Source organism: Cricetulus griseus, chromosome 7 (assembly GCF_003668045.3).
Source record: "Cricetulus griseus strain 17A/GY chromosome 7, alternate assembly CriGri-PICRH-1.0, whole genome shotgun sequence".
Lineage (NCBI taxonomy): Eukaryota > Metazoa > Chordata > Mammalia > Rodentia > Cricetidae > Cricetulus > Cricetulus griseus.
In genome coordinates, this window is record NC_048600.1 from 89,623,968 (window position 1) to 89,651,308 (window position 27,341).

Here is a 27,341-nt window from a genome sequence, read left to right on the forward strand (position 1 = left end):
GTGAAGCCTATGATGTGGGAGTCTTCCCTGGAGTTGGAGGAAAGGCTTCTGGGAATCCATCAACTGGACACATCACTGGAAGTGGTACATGTCTTTGACAATTACTCATCTGGTTTGACTGTAATGAGGCTGTGCTCCTAAATGTTCCAATTATTGAAAAGCATTTCCTTCATTTTAATAATTCGGTAAAATAACCCTTTCCTCAGGAAGGTAAAAGTGCTGTGAGTATTACATCCTACTCTTCTTTCTGTGAAAACAGATGCTTTTTTAAGAAACAGACTAGGGTAATTTGCCGCCTGGGTTTTGTTTGTTTGCTCTTTCTTTTTTTCTTTCTTCTTGATTATAAGGACTCGAGCATCTTGAGGTCAGTAAAAATTATTTTTTTGTAATTCTTTTTTAGACATGATTTTGCCATTAGACAAGGCTTGCCTTAAATTCATGACCTTCCTGCAGTACAGTTACAGGTGTGTACCACAGTCAAAAAGGTTTGTTTTGTTATTTGAAGATGTGTGAGTGTCTGCATGTATGTATGTGCACCAGATGTATGGTGCCTGAGAAGGCTGTAAGAGGACACTGGAATGTGTAGAACTGGCATTTCAGATGGTTGTGTGGGTGCTGGGAATTGAACCTGGGTCCTCTACAAGAGCAGTGCTCTTAACAGCTGAGCCGTCTCTCCAGTGCCTTATTTGGGTTATTTTGAGTCTCAAGTAGGTCACAATGGTCTTATACTCTCCAAGTATCCACACTAGGCTTTGAACACCTGATCCTCTTGCCTCTAAGTGCTGGCATTACAAATGATAACACGCCCAGCTAAATTCTTTTTTTTTTTCTTTTTTCTTGATTATACATATCCCTTTCTTTTCTCCCTTTTCTTTTTTCCAGTATTAGAAAATGAACCTTGGAGCTGGAGAGATGACTCAGTGGTTAAGAGCACTTGCTGCTCTTCCAGAGACCCTGAGTTCAATTCCCAACACCCACATAGCAGCTCAAAACCATCTATAATGGGATCTGATGCTCTCTTTTGGTATAAAGGCATACATGCAGACAGAACACTCACACACAAAATACATAAATAAAAAATTTTTTTAAAGATCTTTAACATCTAGCCTCACAAATACTAGACAAATGCTCTACTACTGAGCTATATCTCCAGTTTTTGTTCTCTTGAGCTAGTAGTCTTGCTAGATTGTCCAGGCTGGTCTTGAACTCCCAGACTCAAACAATCCTTAAGGGCTAGGATTGTACTCATTTTCATAAATTTTATATCATCTCCTCTCAGAGCCCCAATAACATCACAAATGATTTCTTTAATTAACTAATAGAACTAATAGAAAGCTAAAAATGTCTTCCAAGTCAGTGTTAGTACATCTGGATCCTCCAGCGCCACATAGGGACCTCTGCTAAGTACAGAAAGCTGAGATTCCCCCAGATGTGATGAAGGGGAGACATCTAAGGATTTGTGGCCCCCACTCCAGCTGCAGCATCCACAGACATGCAAACCATTCAAGAGAAATACAGCCTCATCGCCTCACTTACATTGCCACTAAACCTTCATATCTAGACATCATTGAAACAATCTAAATTCGAAATTATTTTTTGTAGGTCCATGGTTAAAAGAGTTAAAAGAATTGACAAGTTAAGCCACTACTCTCTACTGCTTTTCCATGAAGATCTGTGGGGATCTGGGCTTGTAGATGGCCAGCTGAGTATAACTCTAGGACTAGGAAAATAGCATGACCTGAGCCTGTGTTCTGTACTTCCTGACTTACTGTAAGAAATGTCACTGCATACTATCATGCATGTGGAACCATGACCAGACAAGACATAGAACTGAATCTGGGGAATAACATGCTTCACTTTAAAAAGTGTATGAGTGAATCCAAGATCTAACTCTAATGTACAAACTGACTTTGTGGAGCCTATTCTATAGAGAGAGATACCTCTGTCACCTTGGGGGTAGGGGGGACTTGGTCCTACCTCAAAGAGATGAGAAGACTGACTAGAAAAGGCCTTACCCCCTCTGAGGAGTAGATGGGAGGCGAGGTGGGGGGAAAGTGGCAGAGCGGGAGGAGAGGAGGGAAGGGGAACTGGGATTGGAATGTAAACAATAAATAAAATTTTAAAACCTAAAAGTGGGCATATGTGTGTGTCTTTGTGTGTCTTTGTGTGTGTGTGTGTGTGTGTGTGTGTGTGTGTGTGTGTGTGTACACAATCATTTCAGAAAGAGGTGAAAACCTGGCAGCTTCCTATGGGATTTCAAACACTGATTTTTTTTGTTTATTTTTTTAGTTGAATTGGCATTCTTTTTGTTGTTTTGAGACAGGGTCTTATTATGTAGCCCTGGCTGTCCTGGAACTTGCTATGTAGAGCAGATTTGCCTCAAATTCAGAGAGATCTTCCTGCCTCTGCCTCATGAGTGCTGGGGCCAAAGGTGTGCATCACCACCTCCCAGCAAATCGGCATTCCAGATAAGCAGAAAGAGGCTCTCTTAAGCCAGGTGTTACCAAGACTCTATCACTAGCTACCCCCAACTTCCCTTCTCAGGAATGTTGAGCAGTGAAGGCTAATTACAAAACTTCCAAAAAGACAATCACACAATTTAACGTTTTTCAAATTTTATTTTAAAAATTAATGTATTTTTTAAAACTAGACTGTCAAACAAATCAGAAAAAAAGGAGATAGACAGACAGAAGATAACTTTGCTATTAAAGTTACAGTCAGGCAAAGACGGGATGATACTGGTAAAGTTCAATGTGGCGGTATGTCTGTTAGGATGTGGACAGTGCCGGGAGGATGCGCCACACTTCTGAGTATTCACCTGCAGATTTCCACTATTTCCATTTGATGCGTGCAAGTGAGCTGCTCGTGGCCTACACTGCTCACACCCTACTCTGACCCTGTTTACCACTGACACCTATTCTTCCCCCTTGCAACAGCCAGTAAAGGTGTCAACACCTGCCAAGTGGAGCAGACCATAACCAAAGTTTAACATCCTTAATGTAGCCTACGTGCCATTCCTCAGGGAAGCCTCTGGATTCTTAAGTCTTCTTGCACCATATCCAATATCACATTTCAGCTGAGTGTTCTGTCATGTTTACTTATTGCTCTGCTCATTATCCTCACTACATAAGGGCGTCAACACAGTGGAGATCCATCACTGTTAAATGCCTAGGATGCCTAGTGCAATCAATGCCAGATCAATGCTACAATCTTAACAGCTTAGTTGTGGTAGAAGTGTACAATACAATAATTACTACTGACACCAACAAATCCATATTTCCTTTTAAATGTAAGTGCTATGAAGATTGTCAAGGCAGACTGTGAGTTCTGAGTTGATAAAGACTATCTCTGATGGCTGATTCTTCCATCTTGGAATCAACTTCTCTCCACCAGCTTCAATGAGTAAACGAATGAACTTTACCTACATAGGCCTCACTTTCATTCCTTCAAGCACAAACTAGGTGGCTCCATTTCAGGCCGTGTTATCTCCACCCAGCCTACGCATGAGGCTGTTGGCATTTCTCTGAGGATCTTCTGTGTTACACTCCTCACTTGTTCTCCTGCCTCCTACTTTTAGAATGGCCTTCTTTCCCTGTCTTCCTGTCTTTACCTCTGTCTAGAATAGTGTTTCACAAGACTGCCACAGGCCTGGCTCCTCTGTTATTAGGCCTAGATGTAACAGGAACTGCTTCAGAGAGAGCCTCCCTTTAGGCTCTTTTAAAAGGACTCTGTCCATGCCGCCATGTTTGATGGCTACACATGCTCCCAGCAGATCACCAGCCATACTGAATCACTTCTTGTTGGTTCATTTCTTGTCGTCCTTCTCATGCTGTACTCCATGAGTCCAGAAACTAACTGCTATACTGACATTTCTCTCTAGTTTCTAAGACAGTCCCTGGTACTTAATCACTTCAGAAGCGACTGGAGAGTTTGATGGGCTGACTGAATAAGTGAACCCTTCAAACTGGCTGAAAGCTCCTGGGTTTAGATTTTCCTGAGAAACCTCTTGTATTTTCACTGCACTCTTCCTTCCCTGTCTCCCTCACAGCATTCAACAGTGTCCTTTCTGTTCTGATCACACACACCTTAGTGGCAAGGATGCCCAGGACAGAGATTGACAGCATATGACAGGTACCCAGTAAACATTGGCTTAGCGAATAAATGAAAAACCCAAAGTCGGGCACGGTGACACACATCTGTCATCTCAATACCAATGAGGCAGAGGCCAGAGGATCATGCTGGCTATACAGAGAAGATCATGCTGGGCTATATCAGACCCTGTCTAAAAATAGAGAGGGAGGGGGAAGGAGGGAAAGGAGGAGGAAGGAAGGGAGGGAAAGTGGGTGAGCAGACCAAAGTCTACCTGGCCTTCCCTCAATTTTCCGGCTTCTAACTCTGGATTACTGCAAGAAAACCCCATCTAGACAAATCACACAAGATAATATAAATAAAACGTCTACAACTTTACATTCTAAATGCTGCTCTGTAAGTTGGGATTTATCCTGCCTGCCTCACTCCCACTTTTCCCTCCTATGTTATGACCCTAATTTATAACACAAAGTATGGTGAAGGGTGAGGGAGACTCTCACAAACTAGAGGTACAATTTCTTTTTTTGTTTTTCGAGACAGGGTTTCTCTGTATTGCTTTGGAGGTTGTCCTAAAACTCACTTTGTAGACCAGTATGGCCTCAAACTCACAGAGATCTGACTGCCTCTGCTTCCTGAGTGCTGGGATTAAAGGTGTGCACCACCAATGCCCGGCTAAAGGTACAATTTCTAATAATATGTTCTGCAAACAAAAGAACTCTGTGCTAATTCAATTGGCTAACTGAACCAGTTAGTTACAGTAGAATTTGATTTGAATTTAATGTCATTTGTTTATCACACTAATCACTACACACAGGATAAACCAGAAGCCAGTGAAAAGAAGGAAACCTAAAGTTGTATACTTACTTGCTCTGTTGGGAACAGAGTATTGATATACTCAACAGCATTGAAGTCAGCTTGATCGAGAGGATCTTGGCTTGGAAATACCTACATAAAGATGGGGTTATTAATTAAAACATTATGTTGGACACCACAAATATATATATAGGTCTGTTTTGGCTCTTTTGATTTTGGTTCCAATTAGAAGAAACAGGACCAGCAAAATGACTCCGGCAAAGGTACTTGTCATACAAGCCTGAATCCAATTTCACAAAGTTGTCTTCTGACTTCCACATAGATGCTAAGACATGTGCACCCAAACATCATATCACATACACACACAGAGAACAATACTAAAACAAGGGAATGAAATTATAAAAATAGGGGATTCAAAATTTAACCTTTGTATTAGACAGTAGGTACTTTTTGTTTTTAGACAGGGTTTCTCTGTGTAGCTTTGGCTGTCCTGGAACTCTGTAGACTAGACTAACCTCCAACTCACAGAGATCCTTCTGCCTCTATCTCCCAAGTGCTGGGATTAAAGGCATGCACCACCACAGTCCATCTTAGACAATGGTTCTTGAAGACAAAACCAAAACAGAAAAGTTCCAACTTTTTTTTTTATAATGCTTCATCTATAGTGGATTCTCAAGAAAATAAGTAGATGCTGGGATACAGGAATGGAGGAGACAAGAGAGGAAAGTCATGAGAAGACAGAAGGAGCACCAAACAGTGCCAGCAAAAATCAGAAGTAAGAGGAGCCAACTCACAAGTCTTTCTGAGTCTTCAGAGCAAGTGTGGGTCTGCAGATGCTGTTTCCTGATGCAGTTTGTTGTTTTGGTTTTTTTGAGAGATGATCTTACTATGTAGCTCAGGATACCCTGCATCTCATTCTCATTATATGGCCCAGGCTGGCCTTGAACTGGTCCTCCTGCCTTAGCCTCCCAAATAATTGGATTACAGAGGTAGGTCAGAATGCTTGGCTCCTGCTAATATTTTTTATATATATGTCAAAAGAAACAAATATTTGGATGAGGGTACAATGAAATACCTAACAAAGTAAATCTTTAATTTTTAACACTTGTAGTGCTGACATCTTACACAATAAAAGACTGCAATGTGGACACCTCCTTCTAGTAGAGGACACAAAAACCTTGCTGACTATCTGTTGTCTTGGTTGCCTGAATGGCAGTAGTCACACACACTGAAGTAACATTTACCTATTCATTATTTTCTTATAATTTATGTCTGTCTAGTTACATGCTGTGTCACAAAGCCAGGAAGCCCAGCTTGTTCAAGCAAGAGGATCAGGTATTCAAGGTCATCACTGTCAGCTACTTAGGAAGTCTTAGGCTAGCCTGTGTTATATGAGACTCTCGATTAAAAAAAAAAAAAAAAATCTTGCAGAAATAAAGACTTTGGTCCCTCCTCCTCACACAAAACAGTATGTTTGTGCATATATCTGTGTATATGTTTATACTGTAGTGCTGGGGGGATCAAGCCCCAGTGTCTCATCTGTGCTAGGCAATCCTCTACCACTTAAGCCACAGCCTCAGCTTGCCCTGAAGATACCTTTATGCTTCGGATAGTATCAAAAAATGGAAAACTGAGCCGGGTGGTGGTGGTGCACAACTTTGATCCCAGCACTTGGGAGGCAGAGGCAGGCAGATCTCTGTGAGTTGGAGACCAGCCTCTACAGAGTTCCAGGACAGCCAGAGCTACACAGAGAAACCTGTCTCCAAAAACCAAAACAACAAACAAAAGAAACCCAGCATTTTCACTTCTATACTACACACCTATGGTGGGATTACACCACATGCACATGTGACTACACAATTAATTAAATGCCCTGGGCAGAGGGAGTGATGGGGATCAGGGCCTGCCATTGTGAGCTGGTATTAGGAAGTAAGGGAATTATCCACTTCCTCTAACTGCTCCCAGTTTCTGCATTCCTCTCTTCCTGTCCCTGGGTATCATCCCAGGCATTAACAGATTTCACACAAGGCCACAGCCCTTGACTTCAGTTACTTCCTCCGGTGACACCCATGAAGAGCATGTCTGGCTCCAGTGCTGGCAGAGGAAACACGGGACTTATCAAAAGGTCTTTAGACACTGTAGCTCATAGGCAGTTCAGAGACTTTCAAGAGGAACATGGCTGCGGTGGTACTCACTCTATACACTATCTCCAAAACTGACCTCTGGGTAAGATATGATTCTATTACATCAACCCGTAACCTAAAACTCTTTACAATAATGCTACTGCACAACTATTTGCAGGATTTTTAGGATCTTGAACTATTAAAATAAGAAAAAAATCTAAACTCATCTTGACATCAGGTGTCTGCTAACTAAACCTTGAAAACTTGAGAACAGAAAATGTAGCCAGGTGAATTAGTAGTAGTAGAATTAATATGTTATTGGGCAAACTTCCCAATAGTCATTAAATGAGGCCATGCTATTCCTTTCTTTTCTTTTCCACTAGTACTGGGGATTGACCCTAGATCCTCAGGCACATGAGATGAGTGTTTTAGCACTGAGCCATATCCCTAGCTCCTAATGTGCTTTTTCTTACATAATAACGCCATGTCAATTCCTTAAGGTCTTCCTCCCTTTATGAAGAACAAAACCTATATGGGGCTTAAACAATTACTTCTAGTATGTTTACCATAAATATTAATACACTGGACAAGGGGATTTATTCAACAAGAGAATTTGTTGGGAAGAAAGAACTGAGGAATACTCTCCAAAATGTAACCAAACAGCAGAAATTCTCAGCCTTTTAACATTTTTACTGTATTTATATGTGTGGCCTATGTGTGTGTTGGGAAGCGCGCGCATACATGTGTATGTGCAGGTCAAAAGTAGTTCTCTCCCTCTACTTTGAGGGTTCTGAGGGAACCCTCTGGCTTGGTGGCAAAGTTCCTTTATCCACTGAACCATCTCGATGGCCCCTCAACCTTTTAATTATGGTAAAGGTCTGTCTTAGTTTACTTACCATTGCTGTAATAAGACACCCCAACCAAAAGCAACTTGGGAAGAAAAGAGTTTATTTGGCTTACAAGTTACAGTGCATCATCAGATGAAGCTAAGGCAGGAACTAAAGCAGAAACCTTAAGAAACACTGCTTAATGGCTTGCATTCCATGGCTTGCTCAGCTTGCTTTTCTACACAGCCTAGGCCCAGCCGTCCAGGGGTGGTACCTTGCACAGAGGGCTGGCCATTCCTATGTCATCAATCAAGAAAATGCCCCGTCGACTTGCCCATGGGCCAATCCCATGGGGGCAATTTCTCAACTGAGGCTTCTTCTTCACAGATAACATCAGCTTGTGCCAAGTGTCTGTCTGTCTCTGTCTCTGTCTCTGTCTCTGTCTCTCTCTCTCTCTCTCTCACACACACACACACACAAACACACCACAAGAGCCATTTTCCAGGATGACACCCTCCCCTGCCGCCGCCGCCGCCATTCTGCCATTTGCTTCCGGAATGAAAGTCTCCCGCAGCCAATTCCACTCCAAGGGTTTAACTTGAGAAACGGGAGAAGCAGCACCAGTCTGGAAAATGAATGAGGTCTCACAACCTCCCATAACCTAAATTATCCAGTCACGGGGTTTCTCCTAGGTTCATCCTGGCAGAGTACAGCAGCATCTCGGCCCAAACCCAGCAGGGTAGCAACCTGAGCCTAGAGAGGACGCATTCCGTCCAGGAGCTGAGAAACCCATTCCCACCTCCACCAAAACCCAGACCCCCTCTGCGCGCCGAGCCGCCACCTTTCCAGCCTGGGAGGGTGGGTTCGGCCCTGAGCCAGAGCCGCCCCCTCCTCCAGAGCTCCCTCCTGAGGGGGTGGAGCGCTCACCTGCTCTATGGCTAGTTGCACCTCAGGCGTGAGCTGTAGCACGGCCTCCAGCTCCTCCACGAACTCCAGTTCCTCCTCCTCCATCATCCCGCCGCTCAACCTCGACGCCCTGCTCCAACCCTGCTCCTGCACTGTCACTAGGACCCTAGAATTACAACCCACCAGGTACAGCGCTCGAGAAAGCCGCTACTCCTTCAGCTAGCCCGGCATTTCCGGAGAGCCGGGCACTTCCGGGAACCGGGGGACTCTGGGATAGCGGAGGACTGACCTCTGGAGGCATGGCTGTCAAGTCCCAGGACTGTCCTCAGACAGCCCTTAACCACAGGTCCCCTGGTCGCCTTAAGCCGGGGGAGGCCCTCTCCCCCTCGCCCGGGGCGCGTCCCCCAACCGGCGCCTTTATGCCGCGGGAGCGCCCCAGAGAGCTGCAGCCCCGACAGTGTCGACACGGATGGGCAAGCAAGCCCTGCGGGCCACGAAGCCAGCGTGCCACCCGCTCGCTGGGCCTCCTTGGTAAGGGGCAGTATGTGTCCCCCTGCCATCGGGAGTGAACTGACCCCAGCTGGTAAGTGGCAGTGTTGCCAAGGACATTTGAAGGTTGGGAGAGCGCCTGCTCCTCAGATAAGGATCCACTGGGCATCTGATGCCTCCTCGCTAGGGCGGGGGTTGGGGGACAAAGCGACCCAAGGCTAGGAAGTGTTTTTGAAGACCGAGTAATATCCGGGCTGTACATCCGTGTTTACACTCTTGATATATGATTTTGAACAAAGTACTCCCATCTGCCCTGCTTACGCTTCGTTAGATAGGGTGAGCTTTAAATATTGGAAGTATTATGCAAATGTAAGCTGGTAGTACAGGAAATGTTAGGATGTCTAGCCTGGTGCATCACAAAGAGAGGAGCCAGATAACCCTGTGGAACCACTTTTCCAGCAGGCCCTGGAACAATAAGGGAGTTGTAATCAAGGGAAGGTTGCCTTACCAGTACAACATTGTGAAACCCTCAGAGGAGGAGGCTCTCTCTGGCCCTGCTAAACTTATTATGTTTCAAAATTGCTTCAGGAATATATATAATTTGCTTTTTTCGTTAAAAAAAAAAAAGTAGCAGTGTTGGGGATGGAACTTTACTGTAGTTTTAGTTTTGAAAAATTTTGTGTGAGCAATATAATTTTTAGCAGCAAAGAAATACTTAAAAATATAAATTGCAGGAGGAGGGTGGGGGGATCAACGAGATGGTTCAGACACTTGCCCCAAGCCTCAAGCCTGAATTCATCCCACAACCACATGGTGGAAAGGGAGTCCTGACTCCTGAAAGTTATGCTCTGACCTCCGAACATTTGGCACACACATACATATTACTGACTCATAAAATTATGGTTTAGAAAATTATTTAATGACATGGGAATGTACACAAATGTATTTTGGAAAGTAGACTGTATATTTCTGAAAGCAAAATTGGCTTGGTGTGATGGTACTAGCTTATAATCCCAGCACTTGGAAGATGGAGGCTGGAGGACAAGGAGTTTAAGGCTGACCTCATCCACATAAGTGAGTTTTGAGGCCAGGCTGGGCTACATGAGACCCGGTCTCAACCAAAAGTCAATGACAAGGAAATATTTGCTCCCACATATCTACAAGGAGCATATAGTATTATCAGGAATTTTAGGTGCCAGCTTTTATTATCAGAAAACATAGGATGTGGTAGCACATGCCTGTAAATTCCAATACTCTGGAAACTGAAGTAGAAAGATGGAGAGTTGGAAGCCAGCTGGACTATGTAGTGAAAATCTGTCTCAAAAATAAAAAACAAAGGCTGGAGAGATGGCTCAGTTATTAAAAGTGCATTCTGTTCTTCCAGAGGATCCAGGATTCAAGTTCAGTTCCCAGGACCTCCATTGAACAGCTCACAACCACATGTAACTCCAGCTCTGAGGCATAAAGCATCCTCTTCTGTCCTCCAAGAGCAGACACACACATATACATAATTAAAAAATAAAGGGGCTGGGGGAGGGTATCGAATTCGAATGCCTTTATTCCCAGCATGGGGAGCATGGGGGGGCAGAGGCAGGAGGATCTCAGTGAGTTCCAGGTCGGCCCACAGAGTGAGTTCCAGGACAGATAGGGCTACACAGAGAAACCTGTCTTGAAAAAACTTAAAAAATGGAGAGGCTGAAGAGATGGCTCAGCAGTTAAGAGCACTGGCTGCTATCCCATAGGAGCTGGTTTCAGTTCCCACCACCCACATGGTGGCCCACATGGTCTGTAACTCCAGTTCCAAGGAATCCAGCACCCTTTTATGGCCTCTTGGACACCATGCACAGATGTATATGTAGGCAAAACACCCATACACATAAAATTAAGAAATTTAAAAATAAAACAAAAAGAAAGATGAAAGGAGGTACAAGTGGGTAGAAAGAGAAAGGAAACCTCATGTACCATTCCTAAAAGAAAATGCAGTTTTATCTATTGTTTTATTTTTCTATTGTAAATTAGATATAATTTGCATACAGTAAAATTAGTCCTTTTCAGTTTCCAATGCCATGAGCTTTGATAAATGCATATAGTCATACAAGCACACCACAATCCAGTTAGGACATTTCCATCACCCCCCCTACTTTTCTTCGCATCCACTCTGTTATCTGGAAAACCACTGGCCTGAGGTTTAGTCTTAGAGTTTTGGCTTTTCCAGAATGTCAAAAATTCCTTTAAGTGGAATCATACAGTATATCACCTTTTTTCTCACTTAGCATGATGGGTTTGTGATTCATCCATGTTATTACTTATGCCATCAGTTTGTTTCTTGCTGTGTAGTACACCATTGACTTTATCTTCTTACTGATTTAAAGACACTTGGGTTGTTTTCAGTTCTGAGGAGTTGTGAATAAAGCTGCTATAAACATTCCTGTCTACATTTTTGTGTAAATTCCCCATTCACTTAGATGTATACCTAGAAGTGAGATTGCTAAGTGGTATGATCTATTTGTGTTTACAGTTATAAGGGTATTATGTTCACATTCCTACCAACAATGTTTAAGAGTTTCGGATACTCAGAGAGTTTCTTTTTATTGATGATAATAGCTTATGTTTCCTAAGGCTTACTATATGTCACGCACATACCAAGCATATTACATATCTTGACTCTTGATCCACAGAGCAATTCTGAAGCTTGTAATTACCATAATCCCAATTTAACAGTTGAAGGAATGGAGAGCTGGTTCACATAAATAAAACAACCTAGATCCTATGGCTAAGTATTTCTGTCACTCATTCAGTAACGATATTCAACACCTGTTCCTACTGGTGACAGACAAGCAGCTAGGCTGGGTGCTGAGCCCAGCAAAGAACCAGATACACCAAATTTCTGCCACCACAGAGCTAACTGCTTGTAAGGAGATAGTCTGGGTCCAAAGCCAGACGAGGACAGGGCACACTGAGATGTGCTAAGAGATCATGGGTGTGGATGCCACTGGGGAAGCTCTCTCTTCGGAAGTGATTTTTAAGCTCAAGCAATGCGGAAGAGAAGGGATGACAAACAAAAGTAACAGTGTGTGCAAAGCCATGAGGAAGAAAGGATCTGGCTAGGGTGTAGGGTTTTGAAAGACAAGGGCAGAGTGGTACAAGTAGATGCTAGAGAACTGGGTGGAGCCAGATGATTGAGTGTTGAGAGCTGTCATAAGGAAAAAGATAGCCTTTGAAGGACTAGAGGCAGGAGAATGGTAACATCAGGTGCACTGCTCTTATCAACACTTGCCCTCTGGTTTCCTTTCTCTGTTTCTGAGCTGCCTATATTGTTACAGAGAATCTAGAACCAAAGTGATCATGTCCAGTGGTTATTGCTGGTTGTCCTTTGTATCCATTGTCAGTGGTCACTATCTGCTACCACTCAAAACTGTTCTTCCTTCTGAAGTTCCCAACTCCAATATTAATAGTAATATTAAATGAAAGTTCAGCCTAGGGGTTTGTATAGTACCAAAAAACAAAAACAAAAACAAAACAAAACAAACAAAAAAAGTAGGCTGCTTAAGAGTCCAGGTAGACACTAGTTTAAAAAGTGCATTGTGGCTGGGCAGTGGTGGTGCGTGCCTTTAATCCCAGCATTTGGGAGGCAGAGACAGATGGCCAGCCTGGTCTACAGAGTGAGTTCCAGGACAGGCTCCAAAGCTACAGAAATCCTGTCTGGGCAGGGGTGGGAGAGTGGGGTGGGGTGTGTAGTGTCTGGCTTGATGGCTCAGCAGGAAAGACACTTGCCACTAAGCCTAATGACTGGAGTCCCTGACACCCACATGGTAAAAAAAGAACCAATTCCCACAACTTTCCTCCATCTCACTCTTCCATTTCTTCAGAGACAGACTGCACGCAATTCCGTGATGGCCTGCTAATCCACTGAATAGGGTCTTGGCATGCAATTCAGGGAGCTCAAATTGCCATCTTCTCTCTCTCTCTCTCTCTCTCTCTCTCTCTCACACACACACACACACACACACACACACACACACAATAAATAAATAAATAAATAAATAAATAAATAAATAAACAAGGTTTTTTTAATGCATTAGGATAAGCAATGACAGACCAAGCTGTTTATAATAAGCAAAGAGGGAAGTACCTTTGGCTGGAGAAAAACAGATGATATGCTTTTAATATAAGTATAGTGTGGACATTTATAGATAAGAAGGATTTGTATATGAAAATAAGCTTGTGATAGTCTCTCAAATGAACTTGGCTTTTAAAAATAATTTCCTGTTATTCTGTGGCATAGTGTACAGGTGATACAAGGTGTTAACAGAGAACTTACTTAATGCCATGAAATCCCACACATAGGGCATGTGCTCAATCTCTAAGACTTTGAAATAAAAGAGCTTGGGGGTGTAGCTCAGTTGGTGGAGTGCTACCTACCATGCTCAAAGCTCCAGGTTTGATTCCTAGCCCAGCCTACACTGAATGTGCTGGTCCATGACTGTAATCCCAGCATTTGGGAGGTGGAAGCAGGAAGATTAGAAGTGAAAGACCACTTTCAGCTACATATTGAATTTAAAGCAGTCTTGGATACATAAAACAATAAATGAAGCAAAACTAAATCTTGAGGAACATACCCTTTGACAGATGCCTGAAAGCTAGGTATGCTGGCACACACCTGTAATCTCCGTTAGTACTTGGGAGGTTCCGGCAGGGAGATGGCGATTTGAGCTTCATCTGAACTGCATAGTGAGATCCTATTTCAAAAGACAGATACAGGGAGTGGTCTAGCAGGCTGTGAGGGAACTGTTTGTGGTCCACCTCCGAGAAAACATAAGAGTGAGGTAGAAAGATAACAGAAATCCTTGAAGAGGCATCTCCATAATATTTCTTGCTGTGCCAATAGAAACAAGTGTTAAGGATACAGGAAGTGATTTGGACAGCCTTTGCTTGTGAGATCTGGTGAGCTAAGTTTCTGTCAAGTTACTGTTTCTAACACTGTTTTGAGGGAGCTGCACTCTAATATAGTAAGTAGACTGATATATATATATATATATATATATATATATATATATATTATATATGATCAGGACAGTGTCTTGGGCTAGGGAGATGGCTCAGTGAGTAAGAGCACTTGCTATGCAAGCATGAGGACCTGAGTTCAAATTCCCAGAACCCATGGAAAAAGCTGAGCATGGCTATCATGCCAGTAACAGCATGGTGGGATGGGGCAGGCAGATTGAGGGCTCTATGGCTAGCCAGCCTACATGAAATGCCAAGCTTCATTTCAGTGAGAGATCCTGTCTCAAAGAAAAAAGGCAGAAAGTGATAGAGCAGGCCACCCAAAGTCCTCGGCTGGTCTCCATGTGCACTCCTGCATACTGCATGCACACATTCCAGACACACACACACACACACACACACACACACACACACACACACACACACGGAGAGTGAGCCCCATTGTCTACCCTGGGGATTAAACCCAGAACCTAGTGCATGCCAGGCAATTACTCTGCCATAGAGCTACACCCTAACCCTGTATTAGTTTTTATTTTAAGGCAGGTTCTCATTAATCTGCCAGGCTGGGCTTGATCTCACTCTACAACCCAGGCTAGCCTTGAACTTGTGGTCTTCCCACCTCAGCCCCTGGAGTATTTGGAATTACAGTCCTGTACCACTAGGCTCAACTAAGACTTGTTGCTCCATTTCCGCTCCCCTCTATATACCCTCCTAAAGGTTTGATCCCCAGCACTACAACAAACAAATAAGTTACAGGATGTTGAAATCATCTGGTTTATGCCCATTAAATGTTAATAGTACCTCCTTCTCTTGGGTAGGCGGTATACACCTTTAATCCCAGAATTCGGGAGAAAGAGGCAGACGGATTTTTGAGAAGGTGTTGCCACCCATGACTGAACCAAATGTGATTATGCTTAAGAACTCTAAGAACCATTTTAGAAATGGGGTGGGGGTGTGGCCTTTGGTTATATCAATGTTAAAAGGATGCACTATTAGCATTTTGTTTTGTTTTGTTTGAAGCAGGATCTCACCATATTGTTTAGCCTGGCCTTCTGGCACAAATCTACAATCCTCCCGAATCCATCCTGGAAAACAGGCTTATACCACCACACCCAGTTTTCTGAGACCATTTTGTAGTAGAAGAATATATGAGCCAGGGTGGTGGCCCATACCTTGAATCCCAGCATTCAGGAGGAAGAGACAAGCAGAGCTCTCAGTTGTAGCTAGCCTGGTCTACAGAGCAAGTTCCAGAATAGCCAGGATGCACAGAGAAACCATGTTTTGAAAACAAAAACAAACAAACAAGAATGAGAATATACTGTAGTTTAGTTCTTATGCCAAATCTTATTCTCAATTGGTGCTTTAAAAATTTTTTGTATAAAACAATTTTGTTTCAAATTTAAATTAAAAACTGGAAAATATGTTTTTGTTTTATTTTTTATGTGTATGGATGTTTTGCCTGTTCTTATGTGCATATAGTAGCAGAACAGGCCAGAAGGGGGCATCAGATCCCCTAGACTTAGAGTTACAGACGTTTGTGAGTCACCATGTGGGTGCTGGGTATTGAACTCGGAGTATTTTGGAAGAGTAGCCAGTGCTCTTAACCTCTGAGCCATCTCTCCAGCTTTCTCTTGATGCTTCTTCTTTTTCCTCTTCTTCCTTTTTTTTGTTTTTTGTTTTAAAGACAGGTCTCATTATATAACCCTGGCTGTCCTGGAACTCACTAAATAGACCTTAACTCACAGAGATCTGCCTGCCTCTTCCTCTTGAGTGCTGGAATTAAGGGTGTGAGCCATCATGCCCAACTCATCACACCCAGTCAATCTCTTGGTGCCTCTTTGCTAGCTGTTTTAGTGCCTGGCTTGTTATGATAACTGGTTCTTTTTCTGTCCCTCATTCTTGAATCTACGGTAACATCTTGGCATTTGTTTTGATTGACATTTGGATAGTGTCAAATGTTCCCTATATCCTAGACACCAGTTTTGTTTTGGTTGGTACTTTGGCTCACTGTACATGCCCATTCTTGCAAAGCATCCCATAATCTCCAGTTAGCCTCAGTAACTCCCATTCCCACGGTCACAGCAGAGTCACTCAGTCATGCATATGTGCTAGCTCCCAGATGCTTCAAACTTAGCCTTCTCATTGGCTATGCTGGGATCACTTTCCACAATGCTATCATTTGCTCAATCAAGTGACAGTTGTATGAATGAGAATAAGTGACCGCCCCATTTGTACAAGTTGTACACTGATAAGTCTAAAAGCACTTGCTTCATAACGTTGATATTAATGAGTACAATCATTGCAGTATAGCTACCAGTTATTTCTTCTACAAAAACCACTTACAGACTGGGCTGGTAGCTCGGTGGTAGAGCACTTTCCTAGAATGCATGAGGCCCTGGGTTCTATCTCCTAATATCAAACAAACCAACCAGCCCTTAAATTTTTTACCAGTACTATGACTATTTCAGGCCTTTTTTCTGTTTCTTTGGTTCTTTTTCTACCTGATGGATTATTTAAAAACAAACAAACAATAAAAACAACAACAAACAGAAAAATAAATAAACCATAGTATCTCATGTACCCTAGGCTGGCCTCAGACTCCTCCTGGAGCTGAGGGTAACATTGAACTTCTGATCTTCCTACCTTTACCTCCTCCCAAGTGCTGTAATTACAAGTGTGTGCTTCCAAATCCTGTTTTATGTGATGCTGGAGATGGAATCCAGACCTTTGTGCAGAACTAGGGAAATGCCATCAGCAGAGCTATGTCTCCAGCCTACTGCCTGCTGGATTCTGATGCATTCGTTCCTTGAGCCATATCCAAAAAGCCAAGCATTGTGATGTAGGCCTGTTATCTGAGTAGAGGCAGGAAGATCAGAAGTTCTAGGTCGGGCTGGAGAGAGGGCTCAGAGGTTAAGAGCACTGGCTGTTCTTCCAGAGGACCTGAGTTCAATTCCCAGCAGCCACATGGTGGCTCACAACCATCTGTAATGAAATCCGGTGCCCTCTTCTGGCCAGCAGACATACATGTAGGCAGAACCCTGTATACATGATAAATAAATAAATCTTTAAAAAAAAAAAAAAAAAAAAAAAAAAAAGGAAGTTCTAGGTCACCCTCAGCTACAGAGTGGATTTGAGAACAGCCTGGACCATGTGAGACACCTTCTCAAAAAGAAAAGAGGCCATTCTCACATCCATCCTTAGTTTCTTTTTTTCCCCCCTTTTTAAAAAATTACTTTATTTTATATGCACTGCTGTGAAAATATCAGATCCCCGGGAAGTAGAGTTTCAGACAGTTGTGAGCTGCCATGTGGGTGCTGGGAATTGAACCTGGGTCTTCTAGAAGAGCAGACAGTGCTGTTAACCACTGAGCCATCTCTCCAACCCCCCATCCTTAGTTTCTAAGCCCTTACTATCAAAAAACATGGACTCTGCTCCTTCATAACAGTCACAGTTTCAACAACCTATAAAATCTTCCCTTTGCGTCTTCTGAGTTTTTCTTTGTTCTCACTGCCTTTGTCTTGCCTTGCACATTCAACATGTTGTGTGTAGAGTTTAGCAGCTTGTAGACAGATGTGATAGCACACTACACTATCCAATAGCAAATGGTTTGGGAGCAATACAATAAGAGTGGGTGCAGACAGTATTTAGTGCATGGCTACTTTTTTCCATGTATATTATTCCTTAGTCTTTACCATAGTGCTGGAGATGAGACAGGATAATAAAATGAGGGGCCTGAGACCAGGGTTGGCTATATGCCCGTCTGAGCACTTTCCCTCTTTGGACTTCAGTATCCTATTACAGTCTTTTTGGAAAAATCAGACCGATTGCTGTGTAGGCACTTATGTGATGTTTTCTCACTTCAGAAAATGATGAGACCCTCATGGCTGGCAAAAGCAAGTGATGTGCTTGTGTCTATTCTGAAAGCACTAAAGTCTATTTTCTAACTAGATTTCAAAACACACACTCACGATACAGAACAGTATTTTCCAACATTCCTCTGGGTTAACAATTAGCCCATCACTTCTAGGTGCTTATTAAGTTCTCCCCTTCTACTTATGTAATAAGCAGCAAGTCACCTTTATTGGAAAAACTCATATGGCATGGAAGTAAATGGGAGGAAATGCAAAAGTCGTCCTTTATTCCACCACCACATATGCACAGTCAGAAACAGCACTTGGGCAGCCTTCTGCAGAGGCAACACTGTCAGCAGTTAGATGTTCTTCCTGGTGAGCCCTGTGTGATTATACACCACAGCATGCGCCCATCACATTTTAACCACTCTAGTCACAGATTATATTGCATTCTGTTTATTGCTCAGTAATTTGTCCTCATCTATCTTTTCCCCCTTAGTATATTCTGGAGATCCTTCTCTGTATAGTTAGCCTAGACTGTCTGTCTGTCTGTCTGTCTGTCAGTCAGTCTCTCTCTCTCTCTCTCTCTCTCTCTCTCTCTCTCTCTCTCTCTCTCTCTCTCTCTCCCTCTCCCTCTCTTCCCCCAATGGAGAAGATAGAACCCAGGGTCTCATGTATACTACACGAGCATTGTGCCAGAGGTACACTCTATCCACAGTTCTCTTTTTAATATCCATATCCATATATATATATATATATATATATATATATATATATATATATTCCATAGTGAGACATGCCGCAAAATATTTAAGCACCATGTTACTAGTTATTTAGAGTTTTAAAATATTTTTGCTGCTATAGCAGTATTTTGTTTTGTTTTGTTTTAAGACAAGGCCTTACTATGTATCCCAGGATGGCCTCAAATTCATGATCCTTCTGCCTCGGCCTCCCAAGTGCTGCTGGAATTATAAGTACATGCCACTTGCCTGGCACAAATACATATTTATTTTACACTAGCACTATAAAAAATGCCTCTATCTTTTAATCCTTAGCATACCAGATAGTATTGGTTATTTAAATATTATAAAGTTTGATTCAGCCTATTTGTATTTCTTTATGTCCGGTCTTTATAATTTGGATAACTATTTATAAGAATTTTGAAAGATATTGATTAGTGTGTTTTGTGTGCATGTGCATGTGTGTGTGTGTGTAGAGGAATCAGTTGTGGGGGATGTTTCTTGCGACACCATGTGGGTCCTGGAGATGGAATTCAGGTTGTCAGGCTTGGTGGCAAGCATGTTAAACAGCTAAGCCATCTCCCTGACCCCACTGTTTGATATTTAGATGTGTACAGATCTGTTCGTCCTACTGTCTGTCACATCTGGGTTTTATGTCTTTCTTGGGAAATTTTTCTCAAGCCTATAAATTATAAAAAATACTTTTTGAAATTTCTTCAACTGCCTTTAGAGTATTTAATGTTTAAAACACCTGAAACTTGTTTCTTGCCTAGTGTGTGGCAGGGTGGCATTTGTTTCCTAGAGCTGGCATAATGCATTGCCATAGCTGGAGAGCTTACAACAATAGACATTTTCTCACAGTTCTACAGACCAGAGCCTTGAAACATCGTGTTGGAGGGTTGGCTCCATCTTGGGGGCTCTGAGGGAGACATCTTCCCATGTCTTCCTCCCCAGCATCTGGTGGCCACCAGTTGCCCGGGACCTCTGCTGCCTACAGACTCAGCACTACCGTCTCGTTCCACTTTCCCATTTCCTGTCTCCTCTGTCTTTGTGAGTCCTGCCTGTTATAAGGAGACTCTTGGGCTAATTATTTCTAGGGTGTATTCCACTTTAATCTAGTATGGCCTCATTTTAGTCCTTACTGTAGTCACCAGTGAATGCACATTTGGAGGTCCTAGGGGCCCTCAGTTATGACGGATTAGTCAGCTTCTAGGGCTGGGGCCATAGCTCAATTGTTTAGTGTGCACAAGACCCATGTTCAATCCCTGATACCACAAAAATGTGCCCTGTATGGTGGCTCATACCATAATTCCAGCACCTGAGAGGCCAAGGCAGGAGAATGGCCAGCCTGGGCTACAGAGAGAAACTATGTCTCAAACAAATAAATTCAACTTCTAATTTTAGAATCAGTAGTTCTTTAGTTTTCTTGCTAGTTCTGACATACTTGCCACAAATAAATTTTGGCCTGGGGTTGTAGCTCAGTTGGTAGGATGCTGGCCTGCATGTATTGTACAGTCCAGTTCTCAGCACCTCATAAACCGGACGTAGCATAGCATGCCTGTAATCTCAACATTCAGGATGTGGAGGTAGGAAAATCAGGAGTTTAAAGTCATCCTTGGTTACACAGTGAGTTCAAGGCCCACCTGGGCCACTTGAGATCCTGTCTCAAACAAAACAAAACAAAACAAAACAAAACAAAACAAAACAAAAACCCTGGGCTAGAGATGTAACTCAGCTGGTAGAGTGCTGGCCTGAAACCTGGTAGGGCAGCCTGTGATCCTGGAGGCAGAGGCTGGAGGGTGACAAGTTCAAGATCATCCTCAACTACATAGTGAGTTGGAGGCTAGCCTTGGATACACAGACTTTTGTCTCAAAAAAAAATCAGCAATAATTCAAGACTGTCTTGTTCCCCTGGTGGCTTTGCTTCTTCCTTACTATTTCAATTATGATTGATTGTGGAGTGTTTTGATAGCAAAACTCCTTCTCTTTTTCCATGCCCTTTTAGTCAATCCAAGTATTCTTGACTTTTAAAAAAATTATCTCTAGTTTGCAAAAGTTGGGTTTTGAGTGAGATCACATTGAGTATATATCAATTTAGAGGAAATCAATGTTTATAATATTGAATCTTTCATCATAGGGTCACACTGTATTTGCTCAGGCATTCGTGTTATTTGGTAAAGTTATACAGTTGCTTTCATATAAATCTTGCATATTTTTGTTAGGCCTAAAACTAGCCATTATATACATGTGTAGGGTATATGTATGCATGGGGGATGGGTCAGTATCTAAGGTACCTCAGGCTAGACTTCAACTCAACATGTAGCCAATGATGACCTTAGGGTAGTGATCCTCCAAGGGGAAAAGGAGACCATAAATTTGAAGGAGGGTGGGGAGGAATCTAGAGAAGGGTTTGGAGGGAAGAAAGGAGGGGGAGAAATATAATTACATTATAATCCCCCCCAAAATATTGATCCTCCTGCTTCTACCTCCCAAGTGCTGGATTCTAAGTGTGTGCTGCCACACTAGACAGTGTTATACTAGTATAACACACTGTGTTATACTATTTTTTGTTTTTTGAGACAAGGTGTCTCTATGTAGCCCTGGCTGAAACTCATATATATATATATATGATATATATATATATATATATATATATATATATATATCAGGCTGGTCTTGAACTCACAAAAATCTGATTGCCTCTGCCTCCTGAGTGCTGGGATTAAAGTCATGTATGACTAAGCTCAGCTAACAAAGTTTTCAATAATCCTCTTTCTTCATTATATTTTCTAATTGATATTCATTGCTCGTTTGAAAAGTCATTTATATTTGTATACTGATCTTGGATCTAGCCACCTTATTTTATACTGTGTTTCAACTGATTTTTCATTTTTCTTGCTAAAATAATGTTAGTAGAAAACAGTGATCTCAATACACATTTCTTTTCCTTTGTAATGCTGATGCTCTTCTGAGAGTTTATGCATGTGCTGTTATAGTAGAAATTATAGTTTTATATAATAGTCATAAAAGTGCTAATAGTAGAAATTAAACAGTAGCAGATGGTGTAGGGGACAGGCTACAGCATTCCCTACAAGATGGAGTGATCACCACACTTGACAGTTGTCTTGGAAGAACACACATGAGATGTGTCAGTGGGTAAAGTATTTACAAGCCTAACTACCTGAGTCCCCTCTCCTTGGAACCCAGAGTGGAAGGTGAGAACAGACTCTTGAAAGTTGGCCTCTGACCTCCACGTGAGCATGTGACTGTACTCACATCACACACAGGGTAATGATAAATATAAGAAAGCAAAAAGTACCATCAAGGCAAAGGTAACACCTCAGAATGAAATATTTAACAATACTGCAGGGGTGGGGGGTGGAGGGGGGACACAAGATGACACGGACAACAGCAGCATCTTGATGAATTAGTGCATGCTCTTTGGCCTTCACTGCATTAATACTACTTAAAACTTCCCACATCTTTCTAAGGCCTCTGCCAGACAGCTCCTTCATGTTTCCTGGCAATTCAGGTAAAGGTATCTCAGTGTGGCTCAGGACTCCCAGTTCACTATGTGGACTGATCGTTAACACTCTCTGAGGCCCAGCAGCGTGCTCACATCCTTCCCACATGGTGGTCTTACTGCTGAGGTTCTTGTGCTCTGTATGACAGTTCCGCCCTAAATAAGATGTTTAAGTATGTCTAACTCATCAGCTTTCTCAGCCCTGTTTCTAGTCCTAAGCCATTTGCCTGCAGTCTAACTAAAATATGAATTTTATGGTTGAAATTAGCTGTGTATAGTAAAAGCTATAGACTTTGCCTTACAAAGAATAGCTTTTTCTTCATCCGTTTCTTCATTAAATATCAAGTGCTGAAATAAATATACCATTTACCTCCTACAGATTAGTGGGGTTCCGCCTGAATAAAGAACAAAGTAGGTACTTAAAAAGAAGCTTGGGTTTCTGTAGACACTGTGATGCTTACTCAGTTGCTGGATGATAGTAAGGATGGAACTCTGAATATTTTTAAGATTAAAGTTATCAAGGAACTAACCTTGATTCGTTGGTCTGTGAATAAATGTGGAAGCCAGTCTGCTCAGTGCCTTTAATCCCAGTGCTTAGCAAGCTAAATGAGAAGAATTAAGAGTTTGGGGTCAACCTAACTACATAGTGAAACAAATAGGGATGGGGAGATAGTACAATTGATAAAGTGCTTGCTGGGCAGACATGAGGATCTGAGTTTGAGCTCCAGAACTCACATTTATAAGAAGAAAAAAAAGCCAGCCAGGTGGTGGCAGCACACACCTTTAATCCCAGCACTTAGGGAGCAGAGGCAGGCAGATCTCTGTGAGTTCAAGGCCAGCCTGGTCTATGGAGTGAGTTCCAGGACAGCTGGGGCTACAGAAAAAAAAGAAAAGAAAAGAAAAATGCCAGGCATCTGGTACACACTTATAATCTCAGCACTGGAGAGGTGGAGGTAGGCAGACACCTGGGGCTCGATGGCCAGCCAGCCTAGCCTAGGAGCAAGCCCTGAATCCCAAAGAGAGTTCCCTGCTTCAAAAAGACACTACCTGAGGGATGACCTCTGCCCCCATATATAAATAAAAAAGGAAATACTTTCTTAAAAAGTAAAAGACAAAACACATACACACATACAAAAGAAACAATCAAACAAAAACAGACAACACTTAGGAAATAAAGGCAGATGGATCGAGGAGAGTTTGAGGTTAGCCTAGTCTACCTAACAATCATTATCATTACCCTGGACAGCCAAGAAACATAATGAGACCTTACCTCAAAAACAACAACAAAAAAGAAAAGTGGAGACAGTCTCTTCTCTTTGAAATAAACCAGAGTAATTAAATGAAATTTTCAAATTATTTATGATTTATTAAAAATGAAGTTTGTGAAATTTTAACATTGGAACTACTTACAAGTAGTAGTTAGTATTCTAATTTAAAACATTATTTCAATGAAGTGTGTACCAAATGCAAGCATTGGCTGAACATGGTAGCCCATGCCTTTCATCCTATCACTTGATTTAAATCCCAACACTCGAGAAGTAGAGGCAGGCAGATCACTATGAGTTTGAAGCCAGGCTGGTCTACATAGTGAGTTCCAGACCATCCAGAGCAACATAGTGAAATTTTATCTCAAAAAATGAAATAATAAAATGAAGATAACTGCAGAGAATCCCACCAAAATATGGCATTATTATTTGTGATTATTATTTTCTGTAATGGCCATGTTTTATTTTTTAATACAATCCACTTTATAATAAGAAAACAGTACAAAAGTCATCCTAAGAGGGGCTGGAGACATGGCTCAGAGGTTAAGAGCACCAACTGCTCTTCCAGAGGTCCTGAGTTCAATTTCCCAGCAATCACATGGTGACTCACAACCATCCATTATGAGATCTGGTGCCCTCTTCTGATGTGCAGATATACATGGAAGCAGAATGTTGTATACATAATAAATAAATAAAATCTTAAAAAAAAAAAGTCATCCTACTTAAGCAAACAATCACCCTATTGTGGAGCTTCCTGTGAGAATTGAAGACATCAAATCTTGCTGGTCTTATTTCTTACTCAGAAGGCAGCTGAATTTGTGCACAGGGATTTTCTGGTTCTCCTCCTTTCAAGGTAATTTCCCTAATGGCTCAATGTCCTTGAATAGTTTTAAAACATGAATTTAGAAGTGCTTGCTTTTAGGTCACTGTGACTTACAGATAATCTAATGTTTTTTCTTTTTACAAAAGAAATGTGTATGTGAAAGTCCTCAAAAATAAATAACATACAAAGGCAAGCGCTTTATAATCAACTCTTTGTGTAAATTATGGTTTTATTGACAGGATCAGTATCATGGTGCCCAAGAGCAAAGACTGCCCTGTGGTGTGTGGCTGTGGACACTGTTTGCAGAAACCACGTACTTGGGGTGTGACCATGCTTCCTAGAGAACTCAGTTTGCTTTTGTAAATAGACCAGGATAGAACCCAGGAAAGCTGAAATCTGGAACTGGTTTAGGCTAGTTAAGGCTAGTCAAAGGCATCTGCAACCTAACAGGTGCTTATTATGTTAGTCAGTGTTCTGCCACTGTGAAAAACAAAACCCCAGAAAGGTCAAGGCAAATCCTAAAGGAGGATTCAGGTTGGCTCACAGTTTCAGAGTTTCCATTCATGGTCATTGGGTACCACTGTGTTGGGCTTGTGGAGAGGCAGGGAGCACATAGCAGAACAAAGCTGCTCATTTGGGGGGGGTGCAGAGAGAAAGAGGGAGGAGGGGAAGAGGGGAAGAGGGGAAAGAGGAGGGGAGAAGAGAGGAGAGGAGGGGAGAGGAGAGGAGAGGAGAGGAGAGGAGAGGAGAGGAGAGGAGAGGAGAGGAGAGGAGAGGAGAGGAGAGGAGAGGAGAGGAGAGAGAGCACACTCAGATAAAATACACCCTTATGATGACCTTAAACCTAAATCCTGCCTCCTAAATTTCCCACCACACCCAACACACCCAGCAGCCTATTAAGCTCTGAGTCCATTAATGGACTAATCCCTAGATGAGGTCACAGCCGGAGGCCCCACCTCTTCACATTACTACACTGGGTACCATGCCTTCCACATAAGAGCTCTCATGGTATTCCACACTCAAACCAGAGTACTTACTGAGAAGCTTAACAGCAGAGAACTGTGCTTCAGGAAGCCAGTTACAATAAAAATCCCTTGTTGTGCCCAGCACATACTTTAACATACTTTAAGTTTTGATTCATGACTCACTTGATTGTTCAAGACACCCACTGAGGCAGGTAGACAACCCCCCCCTCATGTTATGGTGGAACTGAAGTGCTTTCTCCATGTCACACAGCTTATGAATTAGTTGCAAAGCCAGGATAGGATTCAGGTTCTCTGAACCCAGCCTCAGTGCTGTCTGCAATGAATTCCTCCCAGATAGTCACTACCTGTGAAAACAACAGGCTGATCTGGTGTTTACTGAGTGCAGGGTGCAAGAGAAACTACAAGGAGGGTGATTAATTTCTTCCTAGCCACACCCTCAGCTCTAATGGCAAGTCACCTCCTCATTTCTGCCATGTGGCTTTTGTGGGTGTTCACCTCAAGGAAATAATGGTCCACCAAAGGCTGTCACCCTCTTCCTTTTTGTAAGCCTCATTGCATCTTTCTTGGTGTCTTCCATCCTTTTCTCTTGCTTAGCTGTTGTAATTGTCACTCTATGGATCATTATCTCTGTGTCTGTTTGCCCTTGACTTGGGGTAGATCTTGGTTTATTCCCTAAAACTCTATTTTTTGTCTCTCTATAAAAGATGTATTTATTTTATTTATTCTCTCTCTCTCTCTCTCTCTCTCTCTCTCTCTCTCTCTCTCTCTGTGTGTGTGTGTGTGTGTGTGTGTGTGTGTGTGTGTGTGTGTGTGTGTGTGTGTGAGTGCTGGTGCTCTCAGAGGCTGCAGCTGGAGTTACTGGTTGTGAGCTTCCCTATGTAGATTCTGGAAACTGAACTCAGGTCCTCTGCAAGAGCAGTGTGTGCTCTTAACCACTGAGCCATCTCACCAGTCCAACTTGGTCTCTCTTGATCATCTTCCTGTATTTTTATCACCTGGCCCCTTCCCATCAGTTCATCTTCTGGTGCTCCTTTCTACTCTGTCTCTGCTTCATCAGTTCCTAAGTGACAAAGAAATAGGGCCCCAAACAAAATAACTGACTTCAAGATTCCATGTTCTCTATTAGGATTTTAAAAGGATATACAAAGGCAGTGGTAGCACATGCCTTTAGTCCCAGCACTCAGGAGGCAGAGGCAGGCGGATCTCTGTGAGTTCGAGGCCAGCCTGGTCTCCAGATTGAGTTCCAGGACAGCCAGGGTTACAAAACAAGACAATAACAACAACAACAAAAACATATGAATGGATGAAGCCTCCAAGTTCTCATTCTGGATTTCAAAATAAAGATATTTGTGTGTGAATTTCAATAGTTTCCTTGTAGGAACATTTTCCTGGACAGGAAGCTGATGTCTCTGATGAAGAGTAGCAGCCCACACAGCACATATATGGTAGTCACCTGGGAATTTGCAAATATTTCACAAGGAAACAGATTATTTTCAGTTTATGTCTGTGAAGCAGTCATGGGGAGAATATCTATGTCCTGACTGCTAATGATGTGCAAGCAGCCTAGAGGAACGGGCTAGAACATCCAAAAAGGAAGACCACACACTTCAGTGGTAGACCCGCCCCCCCCCAGCCTCCCAAACTAGATCTTTGGGTGTGTGTGTGTGTGTGTGTGTGTGTGTGTGTGTGTGTGTGTATCTGTGGAGGCCAGAAGAAAACCTCAAATGTCATTCCTCAAGTGCCTTTTAGCATGCATTTTTTGTTTGTTTGGTTGGTTTGGTTTTTGGTTTTTGGTTTTTTGTTGTTGTTTTTTTGAGACAGGGTTTCTCTGTATTGTTTTGGAGCCTGTCCTGGAATTTGCTCTGTAGACCAGGCTGGCCTCAAACTCACAGAGCTTGGTCT

The 27,341-nt window shown here is 42.4% G+C and overlaps 2 protein-coding genes across 3 annotated transcripts in view; one reads left to right on the forward strand and one right to left on the reverse strand.

Annotated features, from left to right (window-relative positions):
* The window catches only part of Vps53 (VPS53 subunit of GARP complex), a 139,302-nt gene extending 130,296 nt beyond the window's left edge, over window positions 1-9,006 (reverse strand). Inside the window, exons 1-2 of the mRNA XM_027426707.2 lie at window positions 8,780-9,006; window positions 4,954-5,034 (exon numbers count right to left, since the gene is read on the reverse strand). Coding sequence (XP_027282508.1) covers window positions 4,954-5,034; window positions 8,780-8,866 — 168 coding nt within the window. The 5' untranslated portion in view covers window positions 8,867-9,006. The remainder of the gene's footprint in view (window positions 1-4,953; window positions 5,035-8,779) is intronic.
* A 114-nt stretch (window positions 9,007-9,120) lies between these two features.
* The window catches only part of Tlcd3a (TLC domain containing 3A), a 29,222-nt gene continuing 11,001 nt past the window's right edge, over window positions 9,121-27,341 (forward strand). For both annotated transcript variants that reach the window (XM_035447515.1, XM_035447516.1), the window contains exon 1: window positions 9,121-9,341. The gene's annotated coding sequence lies outside the window, so the exon portion shown is untranslated. The remainder of the gene's footprint in view (window positions 9,342-27,341) is intronic.